The sequence below is a fragment of the Armigeres subalbatus genome, unplaced genomic scaffold (assembly GCF_024139115.2).
Source record: "Armigeres subalbatus isolate Guangzhou_Male unplaced genomic scaffold, GZ_Asu_2 Contig297, whole genome shotgun sequence".
Taxonomy (NCBI): Eukaryota; Metazoa; Arthropoda; class Insecta; order Diptera; family Culicidae; genus Armigeres; species Armigeres subalbatus.
In genome coordinates this window covers 254749-276573 of record NW_026943038.1, presented here as the reverse complement: position 1 = coordinate 276573, position 21825 = coordinate 254749, and the positions used below count along the sequence as shown (strand labels likewise).

Sequence of the window (21825 nt, the reverse complement as noted above, 5' to 3'; positions counted from 1 at the left end):
AAAAGGGTTAGCCGTTCTGCGACTCCGGTTTCAACTTCGATGAAAGAGTGGGCTTCGAAGCGCAATATTCGCCAGTACGTCGACCGCAAAGATTGGGTCTCGTAGACGGTTAGGAGGACAACGACGTCGCACAAATCAAGTCCCAAGTCCACGACGACAGGGCGGATTATCGCAAGGAATGATTCGGGAAGCAAAACGATAAGATATTGTACTGTTTCATTCGACGGTTTGAACGCAAAATATTTATCTAATTGCATTCAAACGTGACGTAACAGGGAATGTGAATCGGATTTTAACAAGTGAATCAGGCGGTATAGGGCAGTGCACCGCGTGTCAGTGTACGGTCGAGATACGGTAGATTGGTGTAGAGTATCCTGGGAGTGATATTTTAGAACCGGGATGCGTTGGTGACATGTGGTGAGAAGTTCGTCTCAATTCGCAAGCCAAGCAGCAAATCATCAAGAAACCGTGCAATCTTGGTAAAAAGTAGTTTGTGTGAAAGACGCTGAAGAGTCGGGAAGAAGGTAAGTTCAACATCCTCATCGAGATGGCGGAGGCGCATGAGATGTGAGACCAGAGCAGCAGCACAAGCAACAATAATTTCAGCGATGATAGTCCCAGTGGGAGCAGCCGAAGGATAACGATTGCCCCACTCGCAGTGCAGGAAGAAGTGGAACAGTTCAAGGAAGCGGAACTGAATTCAAAAGATGGATCCGGAACGGGGAGCCAAAGGGTTGGTGTCGAAACGCCCAACCACTTTGGGATTGCACCTTGAAGATGCCACAGAAGCTACCTGAGTTCGCACAGTTCCAGCATTGGGGAGCATCGACTGCATCGTCGTTATGCGGCGCGACTTTAAACCGGTTACCATTAGCTTCAGATCTGTCGTACTCAGTGCGAACGGGTATCTTTCGGAAAGGTGAGTGGCGATTTGTGCGTGGATATTAGTACGGAAAGTGCTGATAGTAAAATAATATTTTCTGCAAACGTCATGTTGATACGGAATCGATACCATTTGAATTCACCGCCGATTTTTTAAATTTTATTTGTGTTCAGCAAAAAAATATCATTTGCATCATAAGTTTGATAAAAATGTTTTGAATTGTATGAAAAAAAACTCCGGATTGATGCGATCGGACGGTTGTTTTCCAGAATGTTTAAAATAATTTGTTTGATCGAGGTGAGCCAGCCAAGGGCTGAAATAAAGTGATATATATAAAAAAAGTGTTTGAACTGTGAGAAAAGTATACCCGAATATGAAATAATTTCTTATAACAACGTTATCAAATTTTGTCGCCTCTCATCTTTCTTCTATATATAAAAATGAGTTGAGATTTTCCCACGATTTAACTCGAAACCGATTTGGAAGATTTTTCCTAGGTTTTTTCCTAATCAAAATATGAAAGAAATTTATCACACCGATTGGTTTTTTTAGTGAAGACATCTAGGTGGAAATGTTTCTTTTTTAACCTTCCAAGACTGCACGGTTGTGAACAATACAACAAAAACATCAAGATATCTTTTCAGTCAGTTTACAATTTGCCACCATGCATCACCATCCTGAAAAATAGTTCTTTATCAGTTGAGAAGATTTTAAAAGGGATTATAAAAGGCTCGGGTATATATAACTAAATAAAAGGCTAAGATGCACGGGGGATAGTGACCAATAATTAATTATTGAAAAATTGTTTTAACAATTCATCCTAAGGTTGCATATTTTTTTCTGACAATGACCGGGGAGCTAATTCACAGTTCTCACTGTTCACCAGTGGCTGCGCAATATTTTAAAAAGGGATTCGATAAAAGGCTCGAGTACATATAACTAAATAAAAGGCTCAGATGCACGGGGAAAATAAACAATAATTAATTATTCAATAATTGTTTTAACAATTCATCCTAAGGTTGCACGATTTTTTCTGACAATGACCAGGGAGCTAATTCGCAGTTCTCGCTCATCTATGACCACTGGTGGCCATTACATGGCCTTCCGGAAAACCCAGAATGCCCGTAAAAATGGTCATTTTGTAAAGTTCGTCTTAGAGCAGAATGTTTTTCTAAGCCATAATTCGAAGTCAATACTCTTTACCATACAATTAGTGTATAGAGGTCACCATCTTCACCATAGGTATAATAATAACTCAATATAATATGAAAACAGATGAATGATTAGTTCTGTTATTGTAATACTAAATTTATGAAACCAAGTAAATACCTAACACAAATAAATACCACTTGTCATAAGACGAGTTAATACAATCCATTGAATTCCACCACCTAATTGTATCTTGACAGATACGTATTTCGACCTCAACAGTAAGGCCGTCTTCAGTGTCTCGTACTTGACTCGACTAGCCGAGTCAAGTACGAGACACTGAAGACGGCCTTACTGTTGAGGTCGAAATACGTATCTGTCAAGATACAATTAAGTGGTGGAATTCAATGGGATTGTATTATTTCGTCTTATGACAAGTGAAGACATTCCACTAAAGCTTAGCTTAGCTTAGCTTAGCTTAGACTGACTGTACATATCAATGGTTGCTACTCCGTGATTGATCAGAACTGGTGCAAATTGCACTACGATCCAAGTGAATAGTGGTTGAGATTTACCAACTATTCTTGAAGTGCACGTTTCAGCACCTCGCAAATGTTGATCAATAACGGCGCCGGCCAAGTCCTTACAGTCAGTTGGGAAAGGAGGGAATGTGAGTGTGTGGTAATTGTTGCTACTAGAGACCGAGAATACCTCTGCATCTCCACATTTACTACGGGAAGGAAGTAGTGTTAGTTGGGTGGGGTAATCAGTAACATAGATCAGGGGATTCACCATGGAAAGTGATGTGACCTATGAAACTTCTACACAGCATTATTAGCATTTCCTTAATTAGTTCAATTGTTCATTCTTCGCGAGAATAAACAATCAATCGCTCAAAGTGAGCGATTGTTCATTTGAATTTCGGATTAGGCGCCCGCGTTATCATTTCATTAACGTAAGAAAAGTAAAAAACCAACGGGATGAAAAATAATTGATAGAAATCGAAAAGCTAAGGTTATTCAGCAACCCTTATTTTATGTCTATTTGACGTTAAGTAAGAATGTAAATTTAAGTTCATTTTACATGTCGTTTATTTTGCATTACTTTCGCGCGCGTGTGTGTGTTACTTGCCTTGACCAGTATACCGTAATCAGGATCTCACTGGTATTAATCCTGATGTGCCGGTTGGCACTCGTGTTGGGCTTGTGCGCTTTGAGCGGCACACGGTCGCTTCCCAGTCTACATAAAATCGCACATGGTGCAATACAAGATGCTAAATTGGAGACGATATACATACATGTTGTGTGGAAAAGTACCTCTATCGCCTGCACTTCAGCATCCTACACGACACCATATACGTTCATGTGTTGACTGGGTTTGATAGGGCCTGCTTATGGACACATGCAGCTTTTTGTAGAGGTTTAACAGAGCCCACTGTCAAACCCCACCACATCCTAGGCAGGCCCCTAACTCGCAGTGACCATGGAGAGGGGTCGTCAAGCCCTTGGACATAGTCCCTGCTGCCCCTTATGACAAGTGAAGACATTCCACTAAAAAGCTCAAAATAATTTTCTTAACAAATAAAATACTTAAAGTATTGAAACCAAGTAAATACCTAACAAATAATTTAACTTCTATTTTGGCCCAGACATGATTTAAAAACGTTGTAGTTTTGTAACGAAATGAGATAGGGGCTTGAAAATAACTTTTGGAATCGATCGACGAGCAGTTTTCAGCGATCACTAGGAACGCTACAACAAAAAAGTGACACATTGTTAATTAGCGGGTCATAAATGACCCCAACTTCAAATAGCTTCCACAAGTGCATTTTCGAACAAACCAAATTGAAGGTATGGATTCCGTGGATGTCGTTACGAACTGATTTTTTGATATTTGGCAATTCTGGCTCGCAGTTATCGGTTTTGATGGAACATAGATTCTTAGGCGAATTTTCGGGGTGATTTCTCGGCTTTCCAAGGGTAATTTTGTAAATACTCACAATTTTTTGTTGCAAAAATCCCAATAAAAAGTAGTCATTGTCTATTTTCATGGATCACCACAATTCCTAGTTATACCTCGCTCCAGTGTCCCTCCGGAAGATCTGGAACGTCCGTAAAAGTAGTCAATTCATGGAATTCATCATACAAGAGCGTGGTTTATACAAAACTTTCTTTTATCAAACTTCGAGTAACAAATCATTGTCGTGACCCATTTTAATGGACCTGAGGTTCTTCATTAGATCCGGAACATCCGTGAAAATGGCAAAATGGCAGACTCATCATAGATAAGCTTGATTTTTTTTTTATATTTCCATTATGGAACTCTTAGTGACAAATGATTGTGGTAACGCATTCTGATGGGGTCTCCAGGAGCCTTGCGAGCAAAGGCCAATCCAGAGATAGCCAGATCGATTTTCGGTCTGGTCTACTGAGGAAAGTGAGGAAATGCTAATAGAATACTAAGTTGAAATACAGGCTAAGTTTCAGTTGGAACCGATCATAGAAAAGCACAGTTTTTTAAAGCTATAGTAAAACCTTCATTAGTCGATATTGAATGGTCCGTCGACTCATGGAAATATTGAAATGTGGAATAGGAAATACTTGAGTATCTTTTGAACAGTAAACCAGAGAATATTTTTTTATTATAGCATAATTTGCTTCCTTGAGTCGTAATCCAGTCATTGAACATCGACTCATCGCGATTTGACTGTATCGATTATCGTACTCTGTGTATCAAATTATTGTCGTGACCCACCGGAGCCCTCCAGAAGATCTGGAACACTCATGAAAATGATCGATTCAGGCTATTCTAAGGCTTCTTTCTTAAGGATGTCCCAGATCTTTCGGAGGACCTCCGGTGGCCATTCAAGTCCATAAGTATGGATTGGGACAACAATGGAAAGCGTTTCATGAATGGATCACTTTTACGAATGATCCGGACCTTCCGGATGACTTCTGCTGGCCACTAAGGTTCATTAGAACATGTCACGGGAATATATGAAAGAGTCACAATAATTATTTGTAACTCAGAACACGATGATACATTTTTTGGTAAAAATGTGCTCTTTTAACCTTTTCAGGCCCACGGGGTCATATATGACCCCAAAAGAAAAATGGATGTAAAAAACCCCATGATGGATAGAAATGCACCTTGTCTTCAGCAAAATTGCTTGAAATTAACTCCCAGGGAAAATATCAGGAAGGGGAGTTTAGGGCCTTACGACAACCTAGAACGTCCTGAACACGGTGAAGTTAGGAAAGGGAAAATATTAGGTATATTTGTAGCGAATGGTCCTGTTTTAAAATAAGATTTTTTATTCAAACGTATCTGTAGAGTTACCGTGATGTACAACAAACTACTTTTAATCTTCTTTAGACGTCCTAGGCCATCCAAACTATCCTTTAGTTCGGGACTTGAGATCTACAGCTACAACAAAGCTTTTTTACTCACTACTCAAGCTTTTGATATGTTTTCAACTATATGCATTGCAGGAATTATACAGACATCATTATATAGTTGAAGATATTCTAGCTCATCTGAACTATACTTTTAACTAGAGATCTACAGTTGCTGAGATATCTTTTCCCAACGCTGCTATATGTATGTGATTATTACAATTGTTGTAGATCGCAAGCTCTGAACTTAAGGACGCTTTAGATGGCCCAGGATATCTCAAAACCATTTCACCATGTATCTTGATCTTCTGGAATATGTTATGGACATGGTTGAATGTCTATGCAAGTTTGAAGTGACAAGAAGCTTGTGTCGTTGCTGTAGATCGCAAGTTCTGAGTTCAAGGACAGTTTGGATGGTCTAGCACATCCCAAAATAGCAGTTTGTGCAACAAGTTTCAAAAAGATGATTTTATTCAGCATGAGTCGTACGTTTATCGAACGAGGCTTGCCGAGTTGGAAAAAAATACTACGAGTGCTGAAAAAATCGAGTTTGCAACGAGTTGCACACGCCTTTTTTTTGCAATGACGAAAAATGGACTTTGATATGACAAATCTGTACCAAAATTATACTTGTACTTGTCTAGTTCCTTCCACATGATCATTCTTGCTAATAAATTATTCTGCTGCAGAGATTCCATGTTGCCGTGCCAGATTGCATAGTTCGATAAACCGTGATGCGATAGATGTACTTTGCGTTTGAAAATGTTTGATGTCATGTCCATCAAACTATTTCTTTTATTACAAGACGCAGAGAATACGCAATTTGAACAATTACTCAAGCTAATTGAGCTAATGTAATCATGTAACTACTGTTCTGGTGTTGGTTTTTCATTATAGCATCCAAATGAGTGTTATAATGAATATTATGCAACACATTTCAGTTGCATAATGTTCATTAAAGCACCTATTTCGTTGGTATGGAAAAGTAGGCCGATTTATGACTCATCGGCGAACTATAAACCAGATATTATGTTCAGGAGTTGCAAAAAAATATGTTTCAACTTGTTTTGTCATTTCTCCATTATTAATCACGAAAACAAATGGAATATATCATTACTGGGTAAAACCGCTTCGAAAAATTTGAGCCTGAAAAGGTTGAGATGAGTGCCATTATTTGACTACGTTTTGTGCAAGATGAATACACCACTAGGTGTTCCAATCTGCCAAATTCACGATTCAGCCATCTTGGATTTTAGTATGGGAGAGCCAGCCGGTTTGTTGTCGTTTTGCACTGAAAATGAATTTTTCACCCCCGCCTTCCTCTCTTCCACAAACTAAGCACATTGCAACACCTAGCTGTGTATTCATCTTGGTTTTGTGTGGTACTAGCTCAGAATGAATGAGTGAATGACTTGAGTGAACACTCACCGTGGAACTCTTCATAGTCATCCAAGCAATCTATGTGTTACCTTACCCCAATCAGTTCATCAACGTCAAGGGTCATGACAAATAATTTCTTGCCCAAAGCACACCAAAATTTTTTTCAAACGCATTCTTTAGGACAAGTGTTAAGAATTAACCACTTTAAGGGACATTTCTTATCTTTCGGAGGTCCTGCATTGACCACTCACGATGAATCAATGAGGATGAATCACGACAATTATTATTTCTTGATTAGAGCATAGTTTTTTTTAAATGCTCTCTTTTAGTATGAGTTTCATGAATTGACAACTTTGACGGATGTTTCGGTCTTCCAAAAGACTCCCAATATGCCCATGGGAACGGGTCACGACATTCATGTCCTGCTCAGAGAACGATAATGAAAAGCTTTGAAAAAAAAAAAGCTCTCTTGGGTGTCAAGAATTAGCCTGGTTATGGATAATCTGGAAGATCTCCGATAGCCACTAAGGTTTATCAAAATAGGTCACGACAATCATTTGTTACTCAGAGTAAGATGACAAAAGGCTTCGAAAAAAAACGCCCTCTCATTTCATAAGCTTAATGAATTAACCACTTTTACGGATGTTTCGAATCTTCCGGAGGGACACCAGACCGTTGAAAAACCAGGAAATGTGAAGACCCGGGTAGAAGTCGTGATATTGATAACAAAACATGATATCAACTTGTTTGAATTAAGAGTAAAAATAACAAGCGAAAAAAACAAAAATTTGCACCGAAATATCATAAAAATATCAGGTTTTGCTATTAACAAGAACAAACTAATAGCACAAGATATTGATAAGTTCTTGTTAATGATAAAACCTGATATTTTTAAGATATTTCAGTGCAAATTTTTTATTATTTTTGCTTAAGAAAATTATTTTGAGCTTTTTAGTGGAATGTCTTCACTTGTCATAAGACGAGTTAATACAATCCCATTGAATTCCACCACTTAATTGTATCTTGACAGATACGTATTTCGATCTCAACAGTAAGGCCGTCTTCAGTGTCTCGTACTTGACTCGACTTGGGATTGTATTAACTCGTCTTATGACAAGTATTTTTGCTTGTTATTTTTACTCTTATTTCAAAGAAGTTAATATCATATTTTGTTATCAATATCACGTTCTACTGTTAATGAGCAATTATCGTCTACCCGGGGATGATGCAAATTACCATAAATCAAAATCACGAAAAAAAATCGAATTTTCCAATAAGTCGCAATCGATTCCTAGAAACTAGAATGGCCAAACTTCCGAGGAATCCATACCTTCAATTTGGTTCCAAAAGATTGATAATTGGTTCGAAAATGAACTTTTGGAAACGAATTGACGTTGGGGTCATGCTAATGCACAATGTGTCCTTTTTTTAGTGCTTTAGTAGTGGAAACTACCCGACTAGAAGAGCATAACAAAATCTGAACACAATTCTAATACAATGTGATATTTATATCATGATAGGGGAGGATCGTAGATTTCGATGGGTTTCGGGATTCGCAAACGGCCGGGAACACACTATTGCGGCCGGACACCTTAAGGCTTTCCACTGGGCATTTGGGATTTTGCGGGACTTTTATTGAGTTATTTCACTTTCGGCGGTTTGACTCTAACTTAACATATTCCTTCATTATTTCGTCCTATTTCTACCCTACGTTGTGTGAAATTTTTCAATTTTAATTTGCTATAAATTTGAAATAAATCGAAGGGCTGCCGCACGGTGTAAAAAATGGATTATTATCGAAGTTTCATGTACCTCTGATTTTTTTCACATAAATGTTGAAAAAAAAAGTGTTGAAAAATATTTCACCGGCGATTAAAAAAAAAATAAATGATTTTTTTTTGTTTACTTCCTTAACCTTTTGTCTGTGCTCTGGGGTCAATATGACCCCAGGCCACTTTGAGTGGCTGCCATTTTTTTTAGTTTTCAACAGATTCTCCTAATTTGTGGTAGTTTGGTGAATTTTGCCGAGATCTGTCTCCTAGGTGCAAATTCGCTTGAAAAATCTTGGAAATTTGCGCTACAGTGTACTTTTTTCAAAAACTTGTTGTCTGTGCTCTTGGGTCAAATTGATTTAAATTGAATTGTTATAACTTTTTAATGTTTGGCCAATTTTGGATTTTTGGGGCTGTTTCGAAAGATAATTTAATCTTCTTTCAGGTCGTTATCAAAGATTGACTTTAGATGGGTGGGTACATCGCGGGAGGGGTTTTTGTAAAAGGGTACAAAACAGTGATTTTTTATGCTTATTTTACTTATATCTAAAAATCCTACCCATTTTGAACTGCACCTTTTTAAAAAGGTTTTACAGGAAGGCATGTGCTTTTACATGAGGCATTGATTAGTTTAGAGCTTGGTCGCTAGGTATCGGTATATTTGAATTCATTATTTTAGACTACTCAAGTAATTCCGATATGTATATGGAATTTTCCACATTGTAAATATTCTTATCGCACAAATTTAAAATTTGTAAAGATGACGTCTTAAACAAAGTTCGTCTGGTAGGAATGGACTGTCATGTGACGGAATAAATAATTAGAAAATTTACAAATAGGCGGCGCTAGTGTACTTGCAATATATGAAATATTGCTTTAGCTTGAGATCCCTCATACCTACACCCAAGTTGTATTCGGCAACACTGTTCAGGATGTCTAGCACTACAAAGCGATGCTCAATATAATGAGCACTTCATCCAATTTTTAAATTTGTGCAATAAGAATATTTACACTGAGAAGAATTCTATATATCGGAATATCTTGAGTAGTCTAAAATAATGAAGTTCTAAACTTATCAACGCCTCATGCCAAAGCACAAACCTTCCTGCATAACCTTTTTAAAAAAGGTGCAGTTCAAAATGGGTAGGATTTTCGGATATAAGTAAAATAATCATGAAAAATAATGTTTTTGTACCCATGTTAACTAAAACCCCTTCCCGCGATGTACCCGCCCACTAATAGTCAATCTTTAGTAACAACCTGAAAGATGATTAAATTATCTTTCGAAACAGCCCCAAAAACCTTAAATTGGCCGAACATTTAAAAAGTTATAGCAACTTCAATTTGGGATCAATTTGACCCCAGAGCACAGACAACGTAAGTTTTTTTGAGCACAGACAGAAGGTTAATATGCCGTCTTAAGAGTCAATTGATAACTCAGCAATGCTTAAATTATTGTAATAAGTCCGCAGAATTAGGAATATACATATTTGTAGCCTTTTTTGTATAGAAAACCTTTCTTAAAACGGGTCTAAAATTTGTAAGAATATTGTTTTCTGTGCTAAAGGCATTTTTTTTCAAGTCAATCTTTTGTTTTTAATTTTTGTGTTTTCAATAGAGATATATTCCGGCATCTATACTGTTGTCTGACGAATATTCAATTGAATATTGTTTTTCCAATTCTTTCTTTTGAAATTTGCAATATATGACCTGCCCACTGAAGAGGGCCGTATTTTAAAAATTTTAATATATATTTTCTCTTTCAAACATATCATATGTTCCTTGTAATTCCTTGTAATTCGTGCGTAAGCGCCACTCGTCATTTACTGGCCCCTCACTATGTATTGTACGCAGTGCTGCGAAAATCATTCAGTGAGGTTCTTGTACATGGCGTGTGCCACAGGAATGATAAGACATTGTATCTAGAGCAAAATATGAATCCTATAAAATATGGCAAACTGTTAAAGGGCTGGCCATCTAGTGTGAATGTCGGAAGAAAATAAAGTGAGTACAACAGATAACCATGGCTAGAAATAGATGATACTTTGCTGGAAAAATGAAAAAGATTGTCAATAAAGCAAAAAAAAACAAAATCCGAAAACTTATTTTTCAAAATATTAGATCCGTTTTAAAGATAGGTTTGGCTACTTTGGTTTGCTACAGCTGCATTAAATCAGATTCCATGACCAAAAAGCGAGGGAGTGGGGGGGGTTTGGAACTGTTCATAACAGGATGCCAGATCTTTTTCTTCATTTGTGTGAAATTTGACATTATTCAATTATTCACTAATGCCACTCCTCTTGTGTTGCCAAAGTTTTCTGGAAAATGGTCAATTTCGATACTTCTTTAGGCTTCACTAAGACTTAATATCTGAAAATATTATGTTGCAGTTAAAATTACTATTTCGTCTCTGTTAATTTACTATTACTGTTGTGTTGTTTTCCCTTTTCCGATGCTCGCAGAATCAATACGTATAGAATCGTCCTATTTTAGACCGGACAAAGGGTATATATTAGACTGGCCCAGCTTAGTATGGGGAGAAAAAAAGTTGTCAAATTCCACGGGGCACCCACCAGGATTGTGTCTTTTAATGAGAAAATCAATCTCTCAAAATTAGGCTCAATCGCTTGTTGTATAAGCTGGCGAATTTGATTTGAAGTTTGTATGGGGATTTCAGCCAAAGAGGTGAGCCACCCTAGGGCTGAAAACCTCTAAAAAAACAAAAAAAAAAACATTTCAGTCAAAATTTATAGGAAAATACAACTCCGTCACTCATTCGATCTGGAAATTGGTTCTGATTGCTCGATTGAGCTCAGAATTGCAAAAAGGGCAGTTGGCATGGTAAGGAACAATTTTACAGCAGATTTTACGATGAATAAATGCACTTTTACTTAGCTGACGAGCTCGGTGGTCTAGTGGCTACCGCTTCTGCCTTATAAGCAGGAGGTCGTGGGTTCAATTCCAGGCTCGTCCCTTTCCTACTTTATATTCCTAGCTTAGTTCTTCTGTGTTTCAAGTTATACCAAAACGATTCCAACTGTTATAACCTTCCACGCAATCTCAAAACCTCCCGTGGCACCTCTGAAAGGTCGTAGAGTTCTCTGCATCTTTCTAAAGTAGGTGTCCAACAAACCATCCTTCACCTTCCTCAGCATTCGCAAGGACGTGGCCAGGACAGATATCGACTATTGGAGAGTGCATTGCTTCCATCTAAGAGTTAGTGATTAGTCCCAAATCAATATTTGTGGTAACGGATGAAAGTGATGCTCCTCTCATACAATAGTCTTGGCTCGCAGCACCTACGAATTTGTGCGAACTGCTTAATGCTAATGCCAATTAAATGAACTTTTACTTAGCTTTCGGCTGATTTATTAGGGGCTAGTTTGTGTATTTTTGGATTTATTGATCAAATCGAATGCTTTTTAGAGAAAGGGTGATGTCAATTATTTTTTTCTTCAATTTAACGAGTAAAGACGTTCGGAGGGATTTCTTATTTACAAATTCTGGAGATCTCTTTCTTCAAACATTCTGCATTATAATACCAGGAATTCCTTCTCCCGAAGTTGTGGAACAAATGTTCCCTAGAAATTATGGAAAAGTCATTCCCAAAAATGTTGGACTATTTTTCCCTGACGAACTCTGCTAAATTCGTCTTTCAATGTTCTCCAGGGATTATGGAAACTATTCCTCCAATGCTTTTTGGGAAATAGTAGGGACACGGCAGGTATTTCCGTCCATCGTCGTAGGGGCTAAAACCAACGAAAGCAACGTACATTTGCTACGTACTTGGTACGTATGAGTTTTACAAAAAAGCGTCTCTTTTATTGGTTTTCGAGACTATGATGAACAGACGAAAATACCCTACCAGTTTGATGGCGAACGAACAATAGAGGTAATAAACCATAGAGAAAGATGGTCGTTGCGGTTGCGTCCCCAAACATGTTGGGTACACAACTGTCAAAACGTATTGATTTTTCCTTCGTTGGCATTTAGCCCCCTATCTTCGCCAGCGAAAAATGTTCCGCCATTGACGACAGCGACAGTCTTCCTCTATAGCTTTTTACCTCTATCATACGAACTAAGTACTAAATTCAAACTTGGAGTGAAGCCAAATTTTATCATCGATGTTGTATACCGCAATTAGTGCAAGCACTGATACAATTTTGGTCGTATACTTTTGTGGTGGTTCAACTCAGTCGTATTTACATCTTTAGCTGGTTGTGGCTTTGAGATTTTCCTTTGCACTAAATTTTAACTTAATAGTCTACAACATCGCGCCATATGGTAACCAATGCTGTACAAAAGTTTCTGCAAATTGCCAAAACCTAAATGGTCGAAATTTCAGAATATTTTTTCCACCTTTACTGTAAGCTACCTAACTGTTCCACCTTTCCGTTTACTACCTTACTTTACTGTTCCGTCGTTACAGTAACATGAAGCTTAGTTTTGGGGAACCACTTCCATAGTTCACATTTGCTCACCGATAGATAATTTTTGATTCACCTGTACTTTACCAAAACCTTCAGCAGGGGATTCTTTATCAGGTTGTATCTATTGCTGTCAAGGGTATTCCTCAGCGACCATTCAGAATTCACGTTACGTTACTGCTTCAGAAGGGGGTTAAACGTATTCAGTTTCTCATACAGCAAGGCGAAACGAAATGTATCTATCGAATTTTTGATAGAAGGGCAGAAGACCAGTAGAGTTGTGTTAACTCAGATCGACGAATTGATATTATTGAGGAATTGATATTATGCCTGTCTGTGTCTGTCTGCATAAAAAAAACTCAATCAAGCACTTATCTTGAACGGCTTTACTTGCAAAAAAATGCATTCAACGTAGAATCCTGTTTCATTGTCTATAATTAAAAACGGGTCAGATTGTACAATAGGCTCAAAAGTTATGACCACAATACTAATTAAGAATCGTATATACTGCCGGGATACGCATTTGTTCTACATTTACTAGGATTTCTATGTACCCATGGGATAGTTATGCATATAACGATAGCATAGAAAAAATCACATTCATGGCACTTGGACTCATCCGATTTGCAAGATAAAGCGGTGTGTCACTGCTTCTGCCTCATAAGCTGAATAACACCAGGTTCGATTCATATTGTTGATCATATAGCTCAACCTCTATGTAAATCAAATTCTTATTGCTTGCAAGCATGATTCTAAATATAGAATTGCTATAACAAGCTGTCTACTACTTTGTAGTAGCAGTAAATAAAATATAAACAAAGATTGGTAGCAACTCCGAATTGTTTTTCTCATGCTTACACGCATCCGATTTTCAATGCATTTCTTGAAATAAATATAATCGACTATGCATAATGGGACCTATTTATCAATCTGGGTTATTTTTAGATTTTTCTTATATGCTTTATTATTTTTTAACGTAAGAGAAGAGGAAGACATTCCAAAGAATTTGGCAGGGCAAAAAAATTATCAGAGTTTTATATATATTTATTATCACAAAAAAATTAGCGCGTAATACCCCCCCCCATTCTGCTCTGTCCATACATATGCCATCGTCGTTTGTTATTGTCCAAAGATGGTCTAGTAGCCAAAAAATTTTAACATATCGACAAGTAGAGTGAATCCTGAACAAAATATGATTAGAACTAGATCATGAAATATTAATTATTCAAAACATAGAATAACTTACTCAGTTTACTTCTTCATAGATTCATTCAATTGATTACTACTGAATATGGTAACTGCCCGCGAAAAAACATAATTAGCCTTGATTGTACTGAGATTTGCTGCCTAAAATACCCCTCAATTGAACGTCAGGATTGAATCTATGCGTGTATTTATTAAAATCATTCAGTTTTACGATAATCTGATAATTTGTGAAATTCAAATAAATAGTCACTGACCCGTATTCATTCCGTGCAGAGCCGAATATGAATATGTTTAGAAATGACGTAGCAAAGAAGGCCGATGGGCTTTATAAAAAATATTCGAATATTTAAAGCTCTGATTAGAACACATCGAGATAGAGGGATATTGAGATAGGGAGGTTATCGAGATGTAGAAAGCTCAAATGTATGTAGATTGAAGGGACTGAGAAAACCATCGACATACGGAGAGATATCGAGATATAGAACATCGAGATGTAGAGAGTTGACTGTAATATTGACGTTTCTAAAGAGTGGTGATATTTCGTTGCCGGAAAACTCTGCCTCAAACGCCTTCTTGATGACAGCTAGAATATGGCAGGATATAGCAGGCTGTATGGCTTATGGCAGGAACAACACACCGTTGTTCGCGCGTCGTCGAATCGGCATTCTAGTATGGACAGTACGTGGAGACGCGTAATACATTGTAGGTTAGTCCTCCTAGGGCATTGTGCCTCGCCGAAATGTTAGATGTTCCGCCATCGAGGGTAACAATGGGTCTGGGGGGTGAGAATGGGTCATCGCTCTCATCGGAGAGCACAATCGTTCAAAAAGGTCTCCTATATTTTAGTCTTTTTGCCCTCTGATACTTTCCATCCACTCTATAAGCATTCTAAGTAGTTGAAACAGTGACCCATTCTCACCCCCATTTGACCCATTGTCACCCCCAACGACGGTTTCGTCGAAATGTAGAAAATTTCGGTTTTTCCATCCTTCCTATCTTTTATTTCGACACTTTTTTCGCCTAACATACTAACATGCGGTCTAGTTTTGTTACGGCCATGTCAAATACTGTAAAATAAGGAGGGTGTTGGTTGTGGGGCGTTGTTTTGAGCCCTCTTCCTCTATATACACACGGTAGCCGAATTATCGTATACCATGGACAGTGTACAACTGTACAGCTACACTGAAAGTCGCGATGCCTCTGCACGCAGTCGTGCATAAGGCTGCCCGAAGTCATCACATTCGTCCTGGCCGAGGTCTGCTGTTAGGTTTTCCAGTCTGCAACATCATGCAATGGATTCGTGAATTCGCGGTAACTTACCCCTGATTGACATACTTTCACTTTCAAGCTCTATCGAGCCTAATGTGAAGGAATTCTCTATACCTGTGTCTTCGGCCTACACCAGCGGTTCTCAACCTTTTTCATGAGTGGTACCCCTTCAGACCTTTGCATTGCTTGAGGTACCCCTTGTTTGTTTTTTAATAAAAATTGAACTATTAGGGCTCATATTTATAAAAATTTCATCGGGTTACCGACGAAACACTTAAAACTTGGATTTTGGTTTTCGATGAAAAATAAAAATGTTTGATTTAAAAAAAAATTGTTCCTGAAATAGCGCCATTGACCAGTACTGTGATATCACGATTTGTATTGTCCCGTAATAAGGCCGTTACAAATATTTTATAAAAATTATGTCCTGCTGGTCTCCGAAAGGTCAATAATATAAATATAATATAAAAAATAAATATTAAAATGAAAAAAAAAATCCTAAAACTCCTCGGATTTCGTAAAGAATGTTTTGAAACTTCTCAAAAACCACCAAAAATTTTTTTGTTGCCCCCTCAAAATATTATTTATGGGCAAAAAAACGAAATATTTGTATCGGCCTAATGTACCAACATTAAACAGTTCAGACAGTTCATACGAAACCTTAGATGTGAAACGTTACAAATAATTACCCACTGACACAAAGACACAATCCCCGTTTTGAAACATTCGGAAACGAATAGATTCGTTTCTAAGACTGCGCAGCCGTAAAGTTAAATATAAAAAGCGTTAGTCTTTCGCTGCAAGACCACGGTGAAGTCGACTGGGTTCAATTCCCGATCTGGGTAAGGAAGTTTTTTTTTAACTTTTCTATACATAAGAATTTCATTTCAACGTGTTGGCCTCAAGATATATACATTGAAACATCGCAGTAAATAACCATAAAAGTGCCAAAAAAACAATGAGGTGCTATTCGGAAATGCCTCAATGTGAATATAATGCCAATGAAAACTAAAGTTAAACGCTCAAAGTTTTTGAAATTTCCGAAATTAGATTTTTATTAGTATCGGCAATATTTTGAGAATATGGGACTCAAAATTCCAAGAAATAAAAGGATATTACTAGGTGTCCATTTCTGACATTTTTTTGTGCTATGTGATAGAAGTGTTGATTTTTGATGGATCTTTTAAAAATTAAGTTACTTGGGCTTTTAATTGAGAAACTAAGATTATAATACTGCGTCGTGCATCTTGAACCTCCCATAACTCAGCGGATATATGATTTGCTACAAAGCTGCTGATCATGTTGGATTCAAGAGGAAACCCGGATTGGGCTATTCATTTTTCATGCCTTGAGAAGTCAAGTATGTAGGTATTTCAATTATTCATATTATATTTTTTATTCACAAACCGATGTAGCAGAAATCTGATACTGAAGCTATGAAATATTAGTTTCAAATAGTTTGAAAATGTCGGCGTTTCGGTGCTTGAGTGGTAAGTATGCCATGCTTCTCAATCTCAGTCTCTGCTGTTGATGATTTAGGAGACGAAAAACGTTAGATCATGGTTTCTTTAGGATAGAAATGGATCACATTCAAAGACTTTTTCCCCGGGCATCTATTGTGCGGTACACTTATTTCGTAAAGAAATTTTCGTTTTTTGCAACCTCATCTGCGCTCTACTGTTTTAGTATTTAGTATAAGAAAATGACAAACCCTTACGTAATTAGCGCATTTTTTAAGACAACTTGCGTTGAACTCCTCTTTAACCCTAAATTAGGGCCCGGTTTGGCCCAAACACCACTGAGGATTACGAAGAATTACGAAGTAAAAATTATGAATTAGTCAAGATATCGTCGTGCGTTATTTTCTAAAAACAAATTAAACGTAAAAAATGACAAATTTAAAACAGAAAATTGCCATCCAAAAATCAACAAGACACCCGAATGATGATAATGGCAATTTGATAGTAATTCTTGTTTCAATTTTTTTAAAAGAAGCGCTGCACGTCGGTACTTGTTATGTGCAACTGTACATAATAACTATGTTAAATTAAGTTAAAACTAATTTAAAAATTCGGCTGAAGTAGCTCAACGCATGGACATGAACCTCACTTTGCTTATGCGAAGAAGGATGTTTAATGTATTTCTAACGTCGTGCACCCATAAATATGCTCAACAGGAAGTATTTATGCTGTTATATTTAGCAACTTAACGTCAAGTTAATGGAATAGGATGAAAAAATACAGTCGCTAAGCGTATTCGAAAAAAGTTCCTAACTTTAGTATTCTTTGTAAAATAGCAAAGAATACTAAAGGTTAGGAACTTTTCAGTAACAACGACCGCCATTACGCATTTTTGTCTCAGGTACCCCCAGGTACCAACAAAGGTACCCCAGATTGAGAACCGCTGGCCTGCACGAACAGCTCATCTGATTTTTATTACCAATATGTTCGGAAGACGAAATTAAATGATATTTTCTTATCTGCATCTGAACTGGAGTATGATATCTAGGATTTGTTTTACAGTGCGCAGTGTTCTGTGACGATCTTTGTGTTGCCAACAGCTCTTGCATACGTGGGGGTGGTGTTCTCATAGTTGTAAAAAATCAGATCATCGGTCGTTACGTTTCGCAATTGTGCAAATCTCGAACAGCTTTGGGTTAATGTGTCGTTTCATAAAATTTGCTTTGTTCAATATTCTCGATAAGAGTCAGGACAGAATATCCATGCACTGAATATTCACTACTTTTGGATTGGAAGCAAACAAACAATGACAACGCATTCGACGATGCTTCGCTACACATGGCTCCTTGTGGATTACATCAAGGCCAGTTGTTGTACGGTCGGAGTTGCAATGACCATGTATTAAAGCTTTCATTTAGCAACGATTCAGATACGACAAATAAAGCTTGTTTTTGGCGCATATATAGTCTTCCGGTACACTCAGTATAGGAGGAAGGCTAAAAGCAATGCCAAAATATTATTTATTTAGGCGGAGATTCCACAGTGACAGACACTTCCCAATGCCGACTAACTCTCAAATCGACACTTCTAGATATGTTTCCAACATTTTATGTAGCACAAAAGGAAGCTATTTGAAAACCCTGTACTTGTATGGATCTCCGGTACCCATGTTAAAAGCTTTTTTTTGTTGTTGAATCATTATGCGCGAATCCAACCTCATTGTACGGTTATGTACTATCTGTTAAGTTGCAGGCGGGCGGGATTGACATCTAACAGTCGCCGCCCTGTTTAAGTTGCCTCATGCCTCAATTGGGTTTTGACGTCTTTTGGAGCAAAATCATGTTCCGGCAAATGCGCTAAACGATGTGATTCTAGTCGGAAGCTCAAGTGCGTTGCTATTTCCGTAGAATCACAAGAGAGTTAGCTCACGCTCGATGATTGAAATGTAAATATGTTTCTACTAACACTGCTTTCCTTCATTATCCGACCACCTAAAGGCGGGGAAATTTGTTGTGCTTTCACAACACGATGTTGTGAGTTCCGTGTCATAGTCTTTCTAGTTCCAAGAAGAGAAAACCGATACTTCATTCCAACATTCTTCCAGCCTTTTCAACCTTTTATTTTTATTCTATCATAGACGTCTATGGCTGGAACTCCTGGCCTGAAAAGTTATATACAATGGGCTGTACCAAATAGATAAATCTTCTTCTTCATCTTCTTATTGGCATTACATCCCCACACTGGGACAGAGCCGCCTCGCAGCTTAGTGTTCATTAAGCACTTCCACAGTTATTAACTGCGAGGTTTCTAAGCCAGGTTTACCATTTTTGCATTTGTATATCATGAGGCTAACACGATGATACTTGCTTTTATGCCCAGGGAAGTCGAGACAATTTCCAATCCGAAAATTGCCTAGACCGACACCGGGAATCGAACCCAGCCACCCTCAGCATGGTCTTGCTTTGTAGCCGCGCGTCTTACCGCACGGCTAAGGAGGGCCCTCCTTATCCGGGCGTTAATAGAAAGAATAATAAACAGATTTGCGAAAATGGTACACGCTTCGAATCCAATCATCAAATACGCTGAGAATTATTGCTGAACGTACTCTTCAATCAAGATCTGGGAAATGCAAGAAGCACGAAATGCATAATACGTGAGACCGAGTTTAGTTTGCAAAACATTCAATAAAGTCAATAAAGCCAACATGCTGATATGGAAAAATAGTGAAAATGATTGCTACAAAAACGTTGCACGTACCTACTGTACTACATATTACATCACGCTGCTTATTTATAAACAGATTCAAATTCGAACGAAAACATCCCGTACCGCAAATCAATATAATTATGCTGACAAACATCATGTTGCGAAAGTTTATTGTTGAATATTGAACTCATTCGCTTGTGTTTTACACTGAAGGTCGAGACAACATCGAGTTCGGGTTTGTTCAAAGCAGAATATTACTTAAACATAATTTTTGTGATGTATAACACAGTTTAGACTTCATTGTGATCGGCTCAAAGAAGAAACACCACCTCCACCACAACAGTCAACGATCGTTTGGACAAAAGCTTATCAGAATATTCTATGAGCTCAATCGGAGCTCTTGAACTCAATCACCTGAGTAGAGTCTTATCGCCCTAAGGGACGTACGACTGCAAACAATTTTGTTTTGGTTGGAAATTTGATAACACTTGTACGTCACTCGCTTCACTATCAATATTATAGGTGCAGCGCCGCCGCGGTTCTTCATGGAAGTCGGATTATGTGGAAATCCACTTGTTCACGTTTGGTCGCACCCAAAAACTAGAGTGTCATTCATAAATTACGTGATGTTTACTCTAAGATTGGGTTCATTTTTTTTACTTTGAATGGACTTTGTAGTACAAAAGACTAATTACCTACTTATATGCTCGACTCCAACGTAAATTACTCGGATTCATTCGATCCACATCACTTTCACTTTTAAGGGAATATTAATATGTAGAAATACAATAAATAAAAAAAATATTTTAAGCTCGTTTTAGTGGTATGTATTTAACCGTCTAAGACGAGTTTAGTACTTTCCATTCAATTCCACTAAGTTTTGTTATCTTTGCAGATACGGATCAATCTTTCTGTGCACGAACTTCTGCTTACAAGGCAGAAGCAATAGCATTAGCATTAGCATTGTTACGGTGTAATTCGTAGATTGGACACTAGTGATACTCATGTTTTACTTTTGAGATCCTTATCTAGAATGCTATCAGAAATCAAGAAGGGGAGTGGTCCTTGATTCCAGGCTTAAACAAAAATAACAAAAGCATGAGGATTAGACTGGCCCAGCTTAGTATGGGGAGAAAAAATGTTGTCGAATTCCACAGGGAACCCCCAGAATTGTGTCTTTGGGTGAAAATCAATCTCTGAAATTTCAGCTCAATCGCTTGTTGCATAAGCTGGCGCATTCGATTTGAAGTTTGTATGGGGATTTCAGCCAAAATGTATAGGAAATTACACCTCCGTCACTCATTCGATCTGAAAATTGGTTCTGATTACTCAATTGCCCTCAGAATTGCAAAAACGGCAGTTGGTATGCTACAGAACAATTCCACAGAACATTGTATGATGATTAAATGAACTTTTATATAATTTTCGTATGATTTATTAGGCGCTGAATTGTGTATTTTTGGATTTATTGATCAAATCGTATCAGCCGAAACCTATATAAAAATTCATTTAATCATCATACAATGTTCTGTGGAATTGTTCTGTAGCATACCAACTGCCGTTTTTGCAATTCTGAGGGCAATTGAGTAATCAGAACCAATTTTCAGATCGAATGAGTGACGGAGGTGTAATTTCCTATACATTTTGGCTGAAATCCCCATACAAACTTCAAATCGAATGCGCCAGCTTATGCAACAAGCGATTGAGCTGAAATTTTCAGAGATTGATTTTCTCACCCAAAGACACAATCCTGGGGGGTGCCCCATAGGATTAGACAACTTTTTGTTTCCTGGGCCAGTCTAATGAGGATCCTGGCCACGCCCATCTTCACCGTAACTAGGAGAGGAACAGAAGTGTTTATGTGGTACTTACTCACGGGAGGCCACCGACTTAGCGACACCCTCATAAATACCACGGAGTTAGATAATGAGGATGGTATTCGTTGAGTCAGGATTTGCCTGTAGCTGGCAATGTAACCGTGGTAGATCTTACCCCATAACACACCACGTAAAGGTCTGCTTACAAGGCAGAAGCAATGACCACAAAGTCTGCCTCGCTCGGCCCGACTTTTCAACAAGTGATAAAATACAGACAACTTTGACGCATAATCTTTCTCGATCTGATTAGATAGCCTTCTTGGGTGGATTCAGACGCGAATATGCCGACGAGTGTAATAAA

The 21825-nt window shown here is 37.9% G+C and overlaps 1 protein-coding gene across 1 annotated transcript in view; it reads left to right on the top strand.

The window, feature by feature from the left end:
• The first annotated feature begins 547 nt into the window (after positions 1-547).
• The window catches only part of LOC134203929 (ATP-binding cassette subfamily G member 4-like), an 83672-nt gene continuing 62394 nt past the window's right edge, over positions 548-21825 (top strand). The window contains 3 exon segments of the mRNA XM_062678766.1: positions 548-696; positions 698-766; positions 768-919. Of these exon segments, the coding sequence (XP_062534750.1) occupies positions 548-696; positions 698-766; positions 768-919 (370 nt within the window).